Genomic DNA, 19280 nt, shown 5'->3' on the forward strand with positions numbered 1-19280 from the left:
AAAAGTCCACCAGGCCAGGCAGCTAACAAAATGAGTGCAGTGGACTGGAGGAGGGGTGCGGGGAGAGGGGGGTGAAGCCGCCATTCCGGAGAGCCCCACCGGAAGGGGGCGCCTAGCAGCAGCGCACTCTGCTCCCAATTCTCACCCTACCCCCACCCCAGCAGGAACCGGGTCTGTATTGCCAGATCATATGACTTTCTATTTTTTCAGGAGAATCCAGAGATTCAGATTTCACTGTGAAATTTCTGGATTCGAACATGTCAGTAATTGAAACCATGTTTTTAAAAAGCAGTATGGGTCCAAGAAAAGCCTCTTATTTGCAAATCTGAGCAGAAGCACAGATAGGGAAGGGACACTGTCTCTGAACCCACGTCCTGCCAAAAGGAGGTGTCTTTAATCAGAATGCAAACCCCTTGCCAAGTGCAAATGGAATCCCCAGATACTGGACAGAGGCTTGGGTGTGGAAGGGTTCAGAAGTTTCCTAGGTGGAGAATAATGTTCCAGGTGACTCAGCAGTCCCAAAAACCCTGCCCTAGGCAAAGCTTACATTCTGGAAGTGGGCAGTGGAGGGGAAGTGATTGAAAACAAGTGAACTCATGAAATAAGGACGTGGTAAAGGCTATGGAGAAAACAAAAACAGAGGTATGACAAATACTGTGTTGCAAGTGGGGGTTGCTTTGCCTAGTATGATCTACAAAGTCTTCTTAAAGGGGAGACCTGAGTGATAAGAAAGAGTCTTGTGCCAGTGTGGTGCGAAGAGCATTGCAGCAGAAGGAACGGCAAGTGCAAAGGCCCTGAGGCTGGACCAGGTTTGTGTTGTTCAAGGAACAGAAAGAGAGGCAGAGCAGTTGGGGCGGAGTGAGTGTTGTGGGGCACCAGTTGGTTTCTGTGTTTCAGGGCTTGTTGATCTAAGGTGGAGGCAGAGGAGGAGGCCCGGAGACCAGGTCATTGGCTGCTGTAGTCAGAGTAACCATTGGGGGGAACCAGTGGCACCTCAGAGCCGGGTGGACTTGTGGGGGAAGAGGACAGAGTAGAGTCTGTTTAGGATGCAGAGCAGCAGCTCCTGCAAACGTGGGGAAAATGGGGGAAGATTGAGGATGGACATGCTTTTGAGGTAAAACAGCCTCTATGGTGTGACTTCAAAATTTCCTGCCTCTAGCTGCCCCAGACCTGGAGCAGGCTCAGAGACTGTTCTCCTCTCTCCTCAGAGGCGGAGCAGGACTGGACAGGGGACAGTAAAGTGGGCAGGAGGGAGCACTATGCCTCCTAAAGGGATGCACCTTGGAGCCAGGTTGTCAGGGTGCTGGGCAGAGCCAGCACCTTCCCCAGGATCTCTTATTTTCTCAGTAACCTGGAGGGAGGGCGCTGAATTTCTGGGCAGAGTAGTTACTTGTCCAAGGTCACACAGGCAAATCCGAGAAAGAATGGGAGTGCGGACTTTTTGCACCTAAGCCCTGGATTGCCATCTCCCCCTCCGCCGGCCCCAAGATCAGGTTCCCCCAGTCCCTCTTCATTCCCGTCATCCTGGGGATGAGGGTTGGGGTGGAAGGAAGAAGGAAATTTCACTTCCAAAGTCAGTTATTCATGAAAGGAGAAACTGAACTGTGTCCCACAGGAAGAAGGGGCTGGGGGCCAGGATTCGTGGGTCTGAGGGATGAGGGGATGGGGGCCTGGACTCCTGGGTCTAAAGGAGGAGGGGTTCAGGGACAGGTCTCCTGGATCTAAGGGAGGATGACATTGGGACCCGAAGCAGGAGGGAGGTGGGCTCTAGAAAAGTCCCAGACCCGGGATTCCCGGGATCGGGGCAGCAGGGGGTAGGGGCCGGGCCGCAGTAACAAAGGCCTCTCCCGCCCACAAGCAACCCCTCTCGGCCCCGCCTCCCCGGCCCCCCGCCTATTCTGATTGGTCGGTCTTCCTGCCCGTCTGCGCCGCCCCCCTCCCCGGGTCTGCAGCAGCTCCGGCCGCCTCGTCGCGCCCCCCCAGCCCCCTCCCCCCGCCCCCGCCGCCCCCCGGGCCGGTGCAGCCGCAGGCGGGGTCCCCCTCCCCCTCCCCCTCTCCCCCCAGGCCTCGCGCGCCCCGGACCGGCCCCCCCTTCCCCTCCCCCTTCGCGCCGCCGCTGCCGCGATGCCCCCCCCTGCGCCCGGGGCCCGGCTCCGGCTCCTCGCCGCCGCCGCCCTGGCCGGCCTGGCCGTCATCAGCCGAGGTACCGCAGCGCGGAGGGCGGGGGGGCGGGGGGGCGCGTTCTGCCGAGACGCCGGGGTCCCAGGCGGGGACTGGGGGTGGGGGCTGCATCCCCGAGCGGGGAAGAAGAGTCCCCCGGACGCGGAGGTCTGGACTGGGGTCGGGGGCTGCATCCCCGGACTGGGAAGGGGGTCCTCGCACTACTGGATTGGTGCCCGAGGGATGGTCCATGTCCTGGGGCCCGAGCTTGGGCCTCGGGGCGGAGGTCTGCTCCGCCTGGCCGGCCAGAGGGTCACGGACACCTGGCTCGGGCCTGGGGTCGGGAGTGTGCTGCTCCGGATCAGGGAGGGGGATACGACGCTGAAGTAAGGGTCTCCGAACAGGATGTCTGAATTGAGTTGGGGGGTGGGGGGAGGGGGATACCCCATCAGGGTCTTCCTCTTCGCGTGGAGAGCATCCCTGAGGGGGTCCTGGCCTGAGGGCGAGGGCAGGCGTTTGTGGGCAAAGGTGGGGGTATGGTGTCTTCCCAGGGTCAGTAGGAGGAGGGGGCAGGGGTATCCACAGACCTCCATCCCAGGGCCAGAAAAAGAAGGAGAGGGGGCCTGTTCTCCTAGCTGGAAAGAGGCTGAAATTCTCCAGCTGGGTCATCTAGACTGGGAGAAAGTGTTGGTATTTGGGGGGTTGCAGTTATGTGGGGTAATGGAGATCCAGGAAGTTTGGGTGCTGGGCTGGGGACTTAGATGTGGGGAGCTCTGGCTGGAATACCTGCCTTCTCCAGGCTGGACAGAGGAAGGGACAGATTGAGAAGGGTGGGAAGGGAAGGGTTAACTCAGGGTCAAAGTGTTCATCTCAGCCCTCCAGTGGAGGTGGGGGCTAGATTGTGGAGCTGGGAAGGGAAAATGGAAAGTGGGGGGCTGGGGTGAACCGGGCAGTCTCTGGATAGAGGATGTGTAGCTGGACCTTGTGTCTCCCCTGCCAGGGCTGCAGCTGGGATGGTCCAGGAGATGCCCCTAGGAGGGGAGGGGAGAACAATTAGACAGGAGGCTGGCAACAGGGTTAATTCAGTGTTTCTGGAGGATTCTTCCAGGCCCTGCCTCGAAACGGGTCACAGAGTCAGGGACACACCATCAGGAACAACCCAGAGCCCCCCACAGTCTCAGTGAGGCAGCTGCTCTCTGCCTCCCGCCCACACACACCCGGTCTTGCACAGCCTCATAAACACGGACACCAAGTCCAACCAGGAGCAGCACCTGCAGCCACCCACGGTCACACCATCACGGCCGAGCGCGGAAGTCAGTACAGGCAGAACACAGGCTGGGCCACAGCAGGTCTGAGCGTCATTCCCTGCTTGGTGCAGGCAGTCTGAGTGCTCCTTCGCCTGTGACCTGTCTGACTCACTGTCTGACTTTCCAACTGCCTGATTGCGTCTTTCTCTGTCTCATTCACTTGTCTCTGTGGGTCTCTCGAGGAGTCACTATTTCCGGAGGCTCCCTGACTCTGGGTGACACTCCATGTGTCTCCGTCCCTGGGTCTCTGTCTCTTCATCCCTGCTGGTCTCAGCACAATTTCACATCTGTCCCTCCCTGCCTCTAGAACTGCTTCCCATTGTCACACATGTGTGCCTTTCCGTCCCTTCCTGGCTCCCCCACACGAGCTTTGGTCCTCATTCACTTCTGGGAATTCACGTCACTGACACCTCTCATTTTTCTTTTGTCCTTTCCTTGTCTCTGGCCTTCCGCCTTCTCCCTCTCCTCCCTTCACTCCCTCCCCTCTCCCCTCACTTCCTTTTATTCTCAAGATAACTCCCATTTCCCACTTTTCAGGACCCCCGAAATCACTGGTGTCCACACATCTTGGGCTGGGAGCTTGATGGAGTAAGGAGGTGGCCAAGTGCTTTCCCACCTCTGGGCCTTAGCGTCCCCATCTGAGAACTGAAGGCAGGAGGGGTTGGGGCGCGGTGAGCTGAGACAACTAGGTGGTGGAAAGGCAGCCCCACCTGCCCACTCACCCACTGACAGTTGGGGCTCCCTGAGAAAAAGCCCATGGAAGATACACAACATTGCGTCTTCTGTTTTTCATTTGTTTTTCAAATTGTGGGAGGAATGCGTGCCGGTTAGCAGTCCACTGCTGTACGTATAAGAGCAAATCCCACAGCATCCCCACTATCCCGAGAGATCTGGGTCAACAACCCAAGCACATCCTCTCACAGCTTTCTCTCACTTAGACAAAGTTGGACATGCAGAGTTCCGCATCTATAAGGGATTGGTTTATTTGTTGGTGTCTTTCCCAAGAGAGAAACAAAATAAACCCATTTCTCTGCAATTGACTTTTTTTCTACCTCTCTGGTATCCATAGATATTGTTCTACCTTTATTTTTTTCTATATTCTTTATGACCACACACACATACACACACACACTCACAAGTAACTGCAGCAAGTGCAGGGCAGGGCCAGTGTCCCCCCGGTTCAGACTATGGTCTCTGCCTTATCCATTAATTTAGCACATATTTACTGAGCCCACAGTCTCTCTTTTAGGTGCTGGGGATCTACACGAACACAGCAGTGAGTAAGCCAGACGAAGTCAGTGCCCTCACGGAGCTTAGGTCCTAGAGGGATAGAGAGAGATCAAAAAACTAAAACAAAACCTAGAAACAATTCTGCAAGTAAATAAGTAATCTCAGAGAGTGAGAGGTAATGTTAAGAAAATCAGAATGATTTGGGGGAGGAGCTGGCCATGTGAGCTCAGGTGGTCAAAAGAACCATCTCTGAACAGCTGAGAGTAGAGTTCAGACTGAAAGAAGGGGAAAAGTCAGCCTTCAAAAGACCCCAAGGGAACAGCAGAGGCAAAGGCCCTGAGGTGGGAACCCCAGAAAATTCCAGGACTATTGCTTAGTGTCTGGATGCAGTGATGCAAAGGTCACTGGATTTCCAAGGTCAGCAGTGAGGAAGAGGGGTCTGGAGGCTCCTGGGGCAGTGAGGCCAGGCCCCACCCCTTCTCGCTGCTCTCCCCTGCCAGAGCCACACACCCCCTCCCAACACGTCTCTACACCCCCTTGGTCTAGCCGCACTTCTGCCACTGGCTCGCACACACTCCTAAGCCTTGGGTTCCCCAGCTGTGGGTTCCAGGACTGTGGGATCCAAGCATCCCCTCATTGATGGTTACCAGCTGTGGAGGGTCCCAGCTTCGTCTAAGTTCCTTCCAGGAGAGCAGAAGGTTCTTATCTCCAACTCAAGGTCACCCAGTTGTTAGAAAGCCCCTTCTGTCTCAAGAGCAAGGAACTCACCCACCTGTGGCCCTCCTCCCTTGATTTATCAAATAGGCATGAGGGCCACTAGTCTGGACTGACAGAGACTGCGGTGGCCTCTCCAGTCACCACTGGATCCCCAAACAGCCTGGCACCTGCCAATCATCCCCCCGTGCAGCTGTTAGCAGGCACCTGACTAGCAGGTACTGTGTTCAACTCATTATTTGAATGACCTCTTTTCATGCTCCCCCCACAACGTGACCCACAACCCAATGAGGGAGGCACGGTGGAGAAGCTGAGTCCCAGGGGGATGAAGTAACTTGGGCAACACAGAGGAGGAGCTGGGATATGAACCCGGGCAGCCCAGCTCCCCAGTCTGCTCTTTTAGGGGCCTGCTTATGCTGGCTTGTGGTGTCAGAGCAGAAGCTAACAGGGCATCTGTCTGTGTATGAGTCACCCACGCGAGTGGGTGCTGGGCACAGAGCAACTGACAGCCCAGATTCACCCTGCTGTTCCTGTGCCCCACTCCTGGGAGACTGACTCCAAACCAGGGATAGCAATAGATGTTCTTTAAAAAAGAAAGTGTGCTTTGGAACAGCTAGCATTTATTAGGCTCTTTCTGCATGCCAAGCACTGAGCTAAACATTTTGCTACCATGTTCTTGGGGAATCCCTCACAAAAACCCTCAGAGGGAAGAACTATTACTTTTCTCCCTTTTACAGGTGGGGAAACTAAAGTTCAGACTGGCCAGCAGGTCACCCAGCCAGGAAGTGGTGGGGCAGACATTCAATCTCCCAGCCCAGTCTGCTCAGGACTTCCTTATCCAGTGTCTAGTGACCACCCATTCCCTCTACAAACACTTCCCTGCTCTGAGCTAAACACAGCCAAGATTCAGGCCCTTGGAGAACTGGTCAGGTGGGAGAGGCATCCCTGGACACTGTCGCAGCTGAGTCAGAAGGTACCCATGAGAGAGAATGGAGACTCTGCCTTGAACAGTCAGGGTGGTCCTCCCGGAGGAGGGGGCATTTGAGTTTGGGTCTTAAAGAATGAGTAGGAGTTCAAGAGTTGGAGAAGCATGTTGTAGGCACATCCATTTACATTCACTCATTCAACAAATATTTTCCAAGACCTTTGGGGGCCAGGCCCTATGCTGGGAGATGCTGGGGACACAGACCTGAGTCAGACACAGGCCCTGCCCTCAAGAAACTTCTACTCTCATGGGAGGGACAGACAGTCACAATAGTGTGATCTGAGCTCTAATGGAGGTAGTCCAGGCATTGTGGGGTCACAGATTGGGCCTGGAGGGCGCAGGGAGGACTTCCCAAAATTGAGCCAGAGTTTTCCAAGCAGAAGTCCCTCAGGGTGGACCTCATGTGCACTAGCTCGTTTATACATTAAACATCTCTTGAGGCCTCCTGTGAGGCAGGCCCTGAACCTAGCTAAGCTGGGGCCCTGGAGGTGGGTCAGACCCAGGCCCTGCCCCGAGGGGCTCCCTTCTGGTGAGGGAAGCAGACCCGGACACAATCCAGGGTGATCAGGGCACAGACAGGGAGGGGCCGGGCTCAGGGACAGAGCAGGTGGTGGAGTGGCTAACTTGACCCCCACACTCCATTTACTGAAGCTCAGAGAGGAGAAGGAACTTGCCCAAGGTCACACAGCATGAGGGGCCTCCTGATCCTGGAGTCTGGGAATTATGCAAGACAGACAGGCAGACCCACGATATCAGATTGTATAGACATACAGATCAGGAATCAGAGACCCACTTGAAACATTCCTTCATCACACGTCTCCTGGGACTGCTCTCACCCAGGCTCCAGGGTGTGCTGGGGACACAGAAATGGTCCACTCTGGGCCTTATCATGGGGGAGCACGTTTGGGAAGCAGACCCTCCTGATCCAAGGAGCAGGGTGGAAGTTAGTGGGACCTAGGGGAGGCCCCACTATACTAGGTCCCTAGGGAAGGAGAAGTGTCTTGATGGGAAATGGAGGGAGAGAGGGATGGGGAGAAAAGTGGGAGACGGAAAGCTGGGCACCATACACACTAGGGGATAGGAGGCAGGAGTGACTCCAGGTCCCCAGACACCAAGTGCCAGGAAGGGCAGGGCCTCTGTGAGTGTTGGAAAGACCCCTCTGGCAAGCAGTGCCACTGTCTGTCGGTACATTTGGTTAGGGTCCTGCCTGCCGGTGTGGGATGCACTCCTCACGCCAGAACCCTGGTTTGTGGACCCAGCCCCTGTGGTGTCTCCTGGCTGGAGTCAGGGGCTCAGCCCAAGAGCCCTGGGTTTCTTGAAACTTGGGTGGCACCTTGGACAGCTCCATCCTTATTCCCAGCCCAGGATCCTCCTCCTTTAACCTGGGACAATGGCTGTCATGGGGAGTGGGGAGGCGATATTGCCCCCTAGGGGGCATCTGGCAGTGGTTGTCACCACTGTGGGGTGGGAGAAGCTATGGGCATTTAGTGGGTCGAGACCCCTTTAGTGGGATACTGCCGTACCTGCTACGCTGCACAGGACGGCCCCTCAATGAAGAATCATCCAGCCCCAAGCATCAGTGGTGCCAACGTGGAGAAGCCCTGGCCTAGTGTGTGTGTGACCAGGAGTATGACAAATCCTGTGGGGCGTGTGTGTGTGGCCATGTGTGATCTGATGATAGGTGACAGTGTGACTGCATGCACCCGATTCTTGGCCCAGAGCAGCCCCTTTGTATTTCAGAGGCTGTGACAAAGTGGCGGTGTCATTACACAGGCTGTAGGTCCGTGCACGACTTTCCCGAGTGGGGGTGGGGATGAGCATGGCCCTCAGGCTGGAGTGTCAGTGTGGCCAATTAGGTCAGCGGGGGTGTGTGCACGCCCACGTATGTGAGACAGCTCCCTGGGCGGGGCTGTGACCAGGTATAGACTTTGCACCTGTGTGTGGGGGGCGAGGGGGTTGTTGGTGTCAGTGTAACTGGGTTGTATGTGGTGGGGTGACTCAGTGTGAAATGGCTGCTTGGCCTCTGTTGTCACATCCCTCTGTGCCTGAACGTGACAACAGAGATGCTCCTGGGAGAGAGCTGTCTTCTGCTGGGTGTGTGTCACCATGAGTGTGTATGGGCCTGTCCCTCTGAGAAGGACCCATCGCCATTCATGTGACTGGGTGTGGGACTGTTTCCTGGCCTGGCACCGACTCTGCGTGTCTTTCCTGGACCCTGGTGGCCGAGTGTGTCTGTATGTGTGTCCATCCCCTGGCCATCTGCTGTTACCAGGGCTGTGTGTGACAGTGTACCCTGCACCACGGTGGAGGGCGAGCCCCTTCCCTCTGTCCTGGGGTCTTCAAAGCCCAGGAGCGACTGGGTGAGCCCAGGTTGAAGGACTGCCCACCATCCTGGCTCTGCCCCAGCCCCATCCTGAGGGCCTGCTGATGGAGAGGGCCCCAGGGAGTCACTGGGGCTGCACGGGCAATTAATTCATCAGATTAATTAGCGCCTCATCCTGGGGCAGGGCAGGGCCCTCCCTCCCCAGGCGTCCAAGGTCATCCAGCCTCTCCCCAGCCTGGTGCCATCTCCATGTGACACCTCCACTTGCCCAGCCCCCACTTCCTGGCTCCAGTCCAGCCTGCTGGCCACAGTCCACAGCGAGATGAATGGGAAGGGTGGGGGCTCCTCCCGCCAATGGGGTCTGCGAGCCGTACTGGAGTGAGTGGGCAGGCATGGGCCTGCACTCACAAGAGCGTGCCTAAGTGAGCATGGGCACACAGGTGTGTCTGTGTGGACGTGAGTCTGCAAAGGTTTGTGTGTGGCCGTGCCCCATGTCTAAGGGTGTATCTGTGCAGCCGTGATGGATGTGAGTCTGATATGTATACGTGTGTGTGTGTGTGTGTGTGCACGTACGTGGGTGTGAGTGCCTGCATGCAGCCGACTGTGTGTCTTTCCATGTATTCCTGAATTAACGTGTGCACATGTGTTGGTTGCAGATGTACAAGTATCTGTGTGTATAGGTGTATCTGTGTATTCACGCGTCTGTGAACATGTGCACCCATGACCACCCATGTGGATGTATGTATGTGTGCCTCTGGGGGGGTGTCTGCATATATATGTATGCATATATCCATGTGTGTCTGCACACTGTGTGTGTCCGTGTGCACACATATATGTGCATGTGGATGTCTGTACACATACACCTGAGTACATGGATCTGTGTGTGCATCTATGTGGACGTCTGTACACAGTATCTGTGAATATGTATATGTGTTAACGTATGTACGTGAGTGTTGGTGTACATGTCTTGCACGTGTACGTGTGTGTGTGTGTGCTGTGATGAGGTGCTGTCTCAGTGTCTCTGGAGGTATGTAGGTTTGTGTGTCCCAGTCCATCTGGGTCTGTGTGGGCCTCTGGGAAGGTATGTGTTGTGTGTCGTCCTGAGTGTGTCTGCTATGTGTGTCTCTGGAAGCATCGATGAACACGTGTGCAGGTGGGTGTGGGAATGTGCATGTGTGTGTGCACGAGCACAGTCTCTGCCGTGCCGAGGGCCCAGTCCCAGCCCAGGCCCTGCCACTCTGAGCCGGCCCTTCCCCTATTCTGTCCACAGGGCTGCTGTCCCAGAGCCTGGAGTTCAGCTCTCCTGCTGACAACTACACGGTGTGCGAAGGCGACAACGCCACCCTCAGGTACAGGTCTCGGAAGACCTCCAGAGACTGGGGTCCTGCCCCCTCACCTTCCCTAAGGAAAAACAATCCTGACCTGAGGCATAGCCCAGCACTTCCCCGTCGGGAGAGAAGCCATTAGGGGCATGGACTCTGGGCCTCAGTGTCCCCATCTGTCAAATGGGCGGACTGGTAACCACTGTGTGGGTTGTTGTGGGGATCAAGGGTCTATACACACACCACACAGAATTCTGTAGCTGCTTAATAAGGGAGAGTCAGGATGATTTCCCTGGAGGTCTGCCTCTGTCCACTCGGGGTTTCTGTCCCCTCTCTGGTTCTTTGCCTTCCTCTCTCTGGGTCTCTGTCCCTCATCTTTCTGTATCTCTGTTCCCCTCTCCCAGAGTGTCTGCCCTCCTATTTTTGGGTCTCTGAACTTGGGTTCACAACTTTCCCTCTCTGAGGCTCAGTTTACCCACCTTCAAGTGGGCACAGTCACCTCTGCCTCACAGGACTGCAGTTGGACCTAGAGATGCAGTGGGCCTTCCTCTCCCCCCTCCAAGCCCCCGCAATGAGACAACCAGGCTGGGGTGGGGGAGAGAAGAACCTTCCACTCCTGGTCCTCCACGGCAGCTGCTTCATCGACGAGCATGTGACCCGAGTGGCCTGGCTGAACCGCTCCAACATCCTGTACGCGGGCAATGACCGCTGGACCAGTGACCCACGGGTGCGTCTGCTCATCAACACGCCCGAGGAGTTCTCCATCCTCATCACGCAGGTGGGGCTGGGCGATGAAGGCCTCTACACCTGCTCCTTCCAGACCCGCCACCAGCCGTACACCACTCAGGTCTACCTCATTGTGCACGGTGAGCCTGCCTCCGTCGAGGCCACGGGGGCAACAGCAAGGGAGGGCGAGCGGGAGAGGACCCTTGTGTTCCCCGATTCCAGGGTACATCCACGTGGAAGGCAGAGACAGGATTTCAGCCAAGGAGAGGGAGGGACAGTCACACAGTGACGCTTCAGCATGACAGCTTCGAGGGCGGGAGAACTACAGGGTGAGGGGAAGGTATACTCATAGGAAGACCATATTCATTCACTCAATCCCGTTTATTGAGCACCTACTATGTTCAGGCATTGCTCCAGGCACTGGGGACAGAGGAGCCCGGCAGCAGTCCCTGCCCCTTTAGAAGTGACTTTCCAAGGAGAGGCAGCTTCCCAGACACAATGTCTGAGCTGAGACCTTCAGCTAGGCACAGAGCTGGTGCCAGAGAAGGAACGGTATATGCAGGGGTGGGGAGAGAAAATGAATGAGGTGTGCAGAGGTGAGTCCCATGTGGCAGGATGCGCCAGAATTCAGAGAGGAGAGATGGGCTGGAGAGATCCATGGAGGGGCCAGCAGGCAGAGGGAGCAATGAGGATGCCTCACACAGCATCAGAAGTAGGCTGGAGGGGGGGACCAGTCCGAGAGACGGGAACCCAGACACAGGGACGGCCCAGCAGGGCCATGACAAGCCCACTAGGGCACCAGACCATCTGGGTTCCTACCTCGGCACCACCACCCACCAGCGGAAGGACGCTGAGCAAGCAGGGAGGTCTCAGACTCCTCAATGCCTCAAGTCCAAGACGTCATTAATTGGAAAGGGGATCTTTATTTTATGCTCCGCTAGACAAGAAAAAAACCAATTGAACTCTGGCATCCTGATTAGAGAAATGACCAAATGAGGTAAAAAAAACACAAACCAAACCCAACCCAAAACACGCACACGTGTTAGAATTGATGAATATAGCCACCTCCACCCCAGAGGGTGGTAGTCAGGGTTTAATGAGTTAATTTTTATAAAACACTGAGAACAGGGTCTACCACACAGTAAGCACCATATGAGTATTTGTTAAATAAGTTAATTTAAAATAAATAAATAAATAAATAAATAAATAAATAAATAAATAAATAGACAAAATAAAATAAAAATAGAGATGGGGAGGGAGAAATTCAGAACAAAAGATAGAGAAACCAAGTTAGAATGAAGGCAGAGAGAGAAAGACAGACTGAGAAAAAGTGAGGAGGACAGAAGACCAGCAGTTAGACAAGGAACCAGATGCAGAGGTATGGGAGAAACACAGAAACCTTGCAGAAAGTTGGAGGGAATGTCAGCTGGACTCCCGGGTCTGAGGGAGGAGGGGTGGGGGGCCTGGGCTCCCGGGTCTGAGGGAGGAGGGGTGGGGGGGGGGGCCTGGGCTCCTGGGTCTGAGGGAGGGGGGGCCGGGGGCCTGGGCTCCTGGGTCTGAGGGAGGAGGGGCGGGGGGCCTGGGCTCCTGGGTCTGAGGGAGGGGGGGCCGGGGGCCTGGGCTCCTGGGTCTGAGGGAGGGGGGGCCGGGGGCCTGGGCTCCTGGGTCTGAGGGAGGAGGGGCAGGCGCCAGGACTCCCGGGTCCTAGGAGCCCATAAGCAGCCTCTAGCTGACCTCTCGCCCCACCCCCACAGTCCCTGCCCGCATCGTGAACATCTCCTCACCTGTGACAGTGAATGAGGGGGGCAATGTAAACCTGCTTTGCCTGGCTGTGGGGCGGCCAGAGCCCACGGTCACCTGGAGGCAGCTCCGAGGTGAGAATCCCACCCCTGGCCCAAAGCCCCTTCCCCCACCCCACAATTTGGGCCCCTCATTTACCTATTTCACTAACTAGATTCTCCAGTCCCCCTTTCCTCCTTTCCTAATCCCCTGAACGCTTGTCATGACTTGATTCCCCCTCCCACCCCGATCCTGTTATTTCCCCAGCAGCCTTAGAGCCTTCACCATTTGCCGTCTAGGCCTGGACCATTTCCTCCAAATCACCTGCTAGACCCCAGCTTGCACCCCTCCCCAATCCTCCTACCCCCAGTATTCCTAGTGTCTTCCCCACCAGCCATAGGATTCTCCTGGACTCAGATCCCCGTCACTAGGTGGCCTGAACTAGGTCACAGCCAGTGGTCCCCACCCATGTTTGTATCTGCTGGTCACTTCACTCCATCTCTGCTCATGCTCCAGCCCAGTGGTTCTCAAAGCGGGGTCTCCCAGACCATCAGCATCAGCTCACCTGGGGACTTGCCAGAAATGCGCATTCCTGGGCTCACCCCGTCCTGATGAATAGAAACCACCACCCCTCAAAACTGTTGTAACAAGCCTTCAGGTGATTCTGACGGTTGAGCTGAGAATCACTGCTCTAGGCTACCCCCAAACATAGCATCAGGATGCCTGAACGTGACTGCCCAGACCCCAACAACCCCGCCTGCCCCTTTTATCTGGATCTCCACTGCCATTTCCCAGATCCCTAGATCCTCATTCATTTGGTCTTTGGAGACCAATGGTCACTGAATCCCCTGAGATGCCAAACTAGGTCTCAGACCCTGGGCCCTCCCCCACTGGGTCACCTGAGCCCCACATTCCTGGTCTTGAGATCTTGGCTCCCCAAATGCCCTAAGTCCCAAGAGGTCTTCTGAGCCTGATGATCAGTCCTAAGACCCCAGATATCTGAATTGCTGATCCCAATCACCAGATCCAGATTCTCTGAACCCCAAGAGCTAGACCTCAGAACTCTGGACACTCCCCCATTGGGTCTGCATTTCCTGGATCTTTCTGAGCCCCAAGATTCTGGGAGCCTCCTCACTGGGTCCTCTGAGCCCCAGGTTTGGAGTCATGTGTTCTCACATCCTTGGATGCCCGATACCCTCAAACTGTAGACCCTCCCCATTCCCAGACCCTCACTCCCTGCCCCGCCCCTAGCAGGAGATCCCAGGCCCCTCCACGTCCACACCCCCTCCTGTCTCCCACTGACCCTGGCACTCCAAGCCCTGCGGTGCCCACCCCGCTGATGTGTGTCCGTGTTGTACCCGTGTTGTCCCGTGTTAAGTGTTTGTGTCCGGCCCCGCCCCCTGCCCTTCCCAACCCCCACAGATGGCTTCACCTCAGAGGGCGAGATCCTTGAGATTTCCGACATCCAGCGGGGCCAGGCTGGGGAATATGAGTGCGTGACTCACAACGGGGTCAACTCGGCGCCCGACAGCCGTCGCGTGCTGGTCACAGTCAACTGTGAGCTCCCCAGGCACTGGGTCCCTGGGGAGGAAGGATCTGAGGGGGGGGAGGGCTGGGAAGGAGGGGGGATGGGCTGGGGGCAGCGGCCCGTATGCCCCACCTGGCTGGGAGAATTCGCTGACTCTCACCCCTCGCCAGATCCTCCGACCATCACTGACGTGACCAGCGCCCGCACAGCCCTGGGCCGGGCCGCTCTCCTGCGCTGTGAAGCTATGGCGGTGCCCCCCGCGGACTTCCAGTGGTACAAGGATGACAGACTGTGAGGACAGCACGGGGTGGGCTGTGGGAGGAGGGCATTCCTTGCTACCTTGGACTGCGGTGGGGGGCGGAGCGGGGTGCACGCGGAAAGTAGCTGAATCCCAGGTCCCAAGAACTGGGGGGGTGGTCCAGCTTCTAGGTGAGGGGTCCACTGGGCCCCAGCAAGATTACGGGGACTTCCTGGAAACTTGGGTCCCACGGTGATGAATGCTGGAGCCCGGTCTCCTCCAGTCTCCTCAGGCTATTCAGGAAGAAGGTCGGGGGTCACTGCTGAGGACCTGGCTGGAAGCTTTAGGAGACCATTGGGACTGGGACCCAGCGGGGTCTGGGAGCCCCTAGAGATTGGGGGCACAGACCTGGAGAGTCCAGCGTCCCTGAGGGGCAGGGGTGCCTGGAGAGGGCCATCGGTGGCTGCGGCCTGGGATTCATGAGTTGCTATACTCCGAGGAAGGGGGTCTCTGGAGTCTCCCTGGAATCGGGGAGCCTGAGAGTCCGGGGGGTTGGGTTCTGCTCCCTCACCCGGGTCCCCAAAACAGTCCAGAATGCATTTTTGGACAGGCTGAGCAGCGGCACGGCGGAGGGCCTGAAGGTGCAGACCGAGCGCACACGCTCTATGCTTCTCTTCGCCAACGTGAGCACCCGGCATTACGGCAACTACACGTGTCGCGCCGCCAACCGGCTCGGAGTGTCCAGCGCCTCCATGCGGCTCCTGCGTGCGTCTGAGCGCGGGTCGGCGGAGGGGCGGGGCCTGGGCGGAGGGGCGGGGCCTGGGCGGAGGGGCGGGGTCGTGGTTTGGTGAGCCGGGCTTGGGCGGCGGAGACGCCTCAAGACTCACCCGGAGCTTAGGAAAGACGGTCGCTGAGGCTCAAGCAATTTGAGTAAGCAACCGATCGCTTCAATGAATATTGATTCGCTGAGCGCCCACTAAGGGCCAGGCGTTGGGCACTGCGGACACGGCGGTGCACAAGACACAAGCTCTAGGGACTCGCAGAGCTTTCTGTCTAATAGGAGTAGAAAAGCAATAAACAAGTAGACAAATAAAAAAAGCAAACACATACACATAAATAAGTGAAAAATAATTTTGGATATCAATAAGAGCTACGGAGAAAATACATAATAGGATTGGGAATGGTAGCATTAGATAAGTTCATCAGAGAAAGCTTCCTGGAGGGGGTAACATTTGAACACCTGAATGGTAAGCGGTTAGCACAGCCCAGATCTTCTGGAAGAGCTTTGCAGGCAGAGGGAACAGCAAATGCAAAGGCACAGCAGGAAGCTAGCTTGACCTGAACAGAGGGGTCAGGAGGAAGGGAAAGCCAGAGTCTCATAGGGTAAGAATTTTGGATTCTGTTCTAATACAAGGCGAGGACACTGGAGGCCACATGGGAGTGACATGTGGTTGAGGCTTCTCAAGAGAATCACTTTGACTGCTATGTGAGGGATAGGCTGTGGGGGACGCAAAATGTAGTCAGAGAGACCAGAGAGGAGGCTACTGCAGTCATTCAGGAGAAGAGTGGTGCGGGGCTGCCACAAAGTCTCTGTATCCGGGAGATGTTTGGGAGGTGGAGGGAAGAGGACAGTGGAGTAAAGCGATTCCAAAGTTGGCTTGAGCAGCTGGGTAATTGGGGATGTAGTAACAAAGTTTTGAAATGGAGAAATAGTGGGGGGTGTGGCGGGGCAGGAGCCAGTCTGGGGAACAAAAGTCAAGAATGCATTTTTGGACATGCTGACTATAACATGCTTTGTGGCAATGCTGCATGGACAGAAATTGTATGACAGAAAGACGGACACTGACAGCCCCAGGCAGACGCCTGAAAAAGAGGTGAAGACCTGAGAAAAGCAGAAGAGACAAATGCTCAGCAAGATGCTGAGACTCAAAACACTCGGAGGAGCAGGCACACGGAGTGAAAGGCTCAGAACTGCCCCTGAAGAGGTAGCCTCAAACGAGACCTTCAGGGACCAACATAGAGACAGTCACTTGAGAGACATATACATGGGGTCTCCTCTCAGGCCTCCTCCTGTGACCCTCTCTCTTTCTTCAGGCCCAGGGTCCCTGGAGAACTCAGCGCCGAGGCCCCCAGGGCCCCTAACCCTCCTCTCTGCCCTCGGCTGGCTGTGGTGGAGGATGTAGGAAGAACCCAGTGCAGCTCGCCTCCCCCTGTGGGGGCCTGAGGCTGAAATCAAGAGAAAAAGGGGGAGCAAGCGGCATGGGTCTCGAAGGGGTGGAAGAGCTCTCAGACACCGAGGAAGAAGAGAGGAGGAGAAAGAAGAGGAGGGAAAAAGATCTTTAGAGAACCCATCACTGTGAGGGATAACGCAAAATTATGCATCTTTCTACAGCCATTCTCGCCACCGTTCACATTTCTGATTGTGACCCACCCTCCCACCCCATCCCTGCCACCCCACACCCCTCTCTTAGCTCAGGCTGTCAACTGGATCGCATGTGTATAGTGAGTGTGTGTGCGTGAGCCTGCACGTGTGTGTATGTGTGTGGGGGGTGGTTGGGTGGGGTAGGGAAGGAAGCTTGGTAATCTTCCTTCCTCTACACCCCCATGTCCACTGCCCCCAACTCTGCTGCCTCTCCCCTTGGGCTGGAGGTAGGTAGTGGGGCTTTGTGGTAGAAGACGTGAGGGGAAGTTTTCCAAGTTCCCTGCTTTCCCAATATATGCACGCACACTGCCCCCTCCCTTCCCTGCTGAGAGGGTGTCTCCTGGGCTGGTTGGGAGTGGGGAGGGGTGTCATTCAGCCTTTGTGAGCAGGTCGGGAATCTGTCTGGGCTCTGGGCCCCCCTGCTGTCAGCCACCAACTGGCTGTAGCCAGAGACCCCATCACTGGCTCAGCGGCCTGAGACCTTCCCACTTTCCCTGTCCCCTCATCCCCAACCCTGGTCTTTCTGGCCCCCTGCTGGGCCAATCGGTGCTTCCATCCCACTGTCAGGCTGGTGCCTTTGGTCACCTGTCTGTCTCAGTGCTTTGCCCTACCCCACCTCCACTCCCTTCAGCCACCTGCAGCACCAACCAGCTGTCCTCAGTGCCCCTGCAGCCAGCTCACACCTGTGGGCTTGCTGGTCTACTACTCCCTGGCCTCTCACCAACTGTACCTCCCAAAGACTGACCTGACCGCCCTCACACACACTCAGATAGACACACACACACACACACACCAGCGACTGACCAGCAATAGCCCCCTGGCTCCAGCTGTCCTGTAGCCAGTGACCAGCTGTCATTCCCCCAAGGGTGGGCAACTGTTGTTAGGAGGGGACACGGAGAGCCTCAGCTCTGATTGTAGGAATACCCCACCCTGGCACACCACATCACGCAAAGTGGGGGGGTGGCCTCACACAGACATCCCGAGCCCAAACCAAGACGCCAAGTCATCAGCTCCAACTCCCTGGAGACCCTCTATAAATACCCACCCCAAACCACACCACCCAGAGCTTGGGAGGCAGGGGGAAGAGGGCAGAGCAGAGGCGGAGGGCAAGGGGCAGTGACTGTACCTCAGACAGGGGCGTGGGCCCCATCCCACATTGTCTTCCATTCCCAGGGTCCAGGGGACAGGGTGGGGAGGGGGAGGGACACAAGGGAGGGGGTGGGGGGACCCTGGGGGCCGTGTGTTCCAATCCATGGGGAGTGTTGAGACCACCACACCAATAAACGCCTTTTTCCAAAGTCTCTGCCTGCAGGTGTCAATGTCATTAAGGATTTGGGTGCATGGAGGGCAAAGAGTCATTGGTGGCACCTCCCCAGCATCATTTCTACTGTCTCCTGAGGTTGCTTTTCTCTTTCACGTGGAGAGATCTTGGTTATGTGGGGACAGCAGTGGTAGGGAATACAGAACGTGTAGCCTGAGAATGACAGAAACAATATGGAATGGAGAATGAAAGGTCTGAAGAAACTAAGTCCTGATGACATCATTTGAACTGCTGGATCGAAACTTAACCTGATGCCCATTTTCACTTACATAAGCAATAAAGTCCTTTGTATGTTTAAGCCAACTTGTGTTAGGTTTTATGTCTCTGGTGATCAATAAGGAAATGAAAACTAACCGACATAGAAGAGACGTAGAGGGTCCAGGTAGCCAGTACCCTAGCCCTCAACTTTTCAAAATGATCCAAGAGCTCTCTTATCCAAAGGCCTCTCTTCATCCCGATCTTTAACCCGAATGCCTCACATCCTTTCCTTCCCTGAGACAGATTCTGGTTTTCTATGCTTTAGCAATTTGTTCCCTTTCTTCTTTGCCGTCAGACCCACGTCCCATGATACAAGCAGAGATGTTTGGTTTCCCAGCCTTCCTTGCAGTGATATAGCCAGTTTTTGGTCAATGAGACCTAAAGGAAGTTTTCTGATAGGCTTCCAGGAAAGTGTTTCCCCACGCATGAGGTTGGTCAAGGTGAAGGTGTAAGAAAACCCTCCTCCCCTCTTTTTGTCTTCGGATACAGTTGTGTGAAGATGTGATACCTGGAACTGCAGTGGCCATCTTGCTAAATGAGACAATGTGCCAACTCACTGAGGGTGGCAGAGCAGAAGGATGCAAAGAGCCCAGGTCCTTGATGGGGTCACTAAGTTGCTGAGCCAGCCTTGAAACCACCCACTTCCATTTCTTGCCACCATTTATATTGTTGCTTGCAGCCAAAAGAATCTTCATTGATGCACCCCATAAATTTCCATCTAGAAACCCAGTTGAGAAAGGAAGACATGTTGAGGAGAGCAGCAGCAAACCCAGCCCTCTCCTGGTACCAAAACATATGATCAGTTAACCAATATTCATTGATCGCCTGCTGCGTGCTAGGCTCTGTGTTAAGTTCTGGGGATAACATCATGGTCTCTGTCTTCACGAAGCTCTCAGTTTAGAAAGGGAATCAGAGGCTAAATAAGTAATGATGTATCTATGGATGAGAAGCAAAAGGTTCAAGGTCC

The 19280-nt window shown here is 55.8% G+C and overlaps 1 protein-coding gene across 2 annotated transcripts; it reads left to right on the top strand.

Moving 5' to 3' along the window:
• The first annotated feature begins 1990 nt into the window (after positions 1–1990).
• Positions 1991–19175, top strand: IGLON5 (IgLON family member 5). Of its 2 annotated transcripts, none has more exons than XM_081031247.1 (8): positions 1991–2203; positions 9990–10068; positions 10675–10907; positions 12522–12641; positions 13969–14103; positions 14245–14365; positions 14923–15093; positions 16407–19175. In XM_081031247.1, exons 1-8 carry the CDS (start codon positions 2125–2127, stop codon positions 16534–16536), a joined length of 1068 nt encoding a protein of 355 aa, XP_080887373.1. In that variant the 5' UTR covers positions 1991–2124; the 3' UTR covers positions 16537–19175. The 2 variants fall into 2 exon arrangements, with proteins under 2 accessions (XP_080887373.1, XP_080887374.1); XM_081031248.1 differs by having other exon boundaries at positions 14923–15077.
• The last annotated feature ends 105 nt before the right edge of the window (positions 19176–19280 follow it).

The sequence above is a fragment of the Rhinolophus hipposideros genome (assembly GCF_964194185.1).
Source record: "Rhinolophus hipposideros genome assembly, chromosome: 21".
NCBI classification, from domain to species: Eukaryota; Metazoa; Chordata; class Mammalia; order Chiroptera; family Rhinolophidae; genus Rhinolophus; species Rhinolophus hipposideros.

Excerpts from the sequence above, each read along its gene's own strand:
- IGLON5 (XM_081031247.1), top strand. The coding sequence starts at position 2,125 with ATGCCCCCCCCTGCGCCCGGGGCCCGGCTCCGGCTCCTCGCCGCCGCC. Across the intron at positions 10,069-10,674 it reads GGCGACAACGCCACCCTCAG|CTGCTTCATCGACGAGCATG; the intron begins GTACAGGTCTCG and ends CCTCCACGGCAG. Across the intron at positions 12,642-13,968 it reads CACCTGGAGGCAGCTCCGAG|ATGGCTTCACCTCAGAGGGC; the intron begins GTGAGAATCCCA and ends CAACCCCCACAG.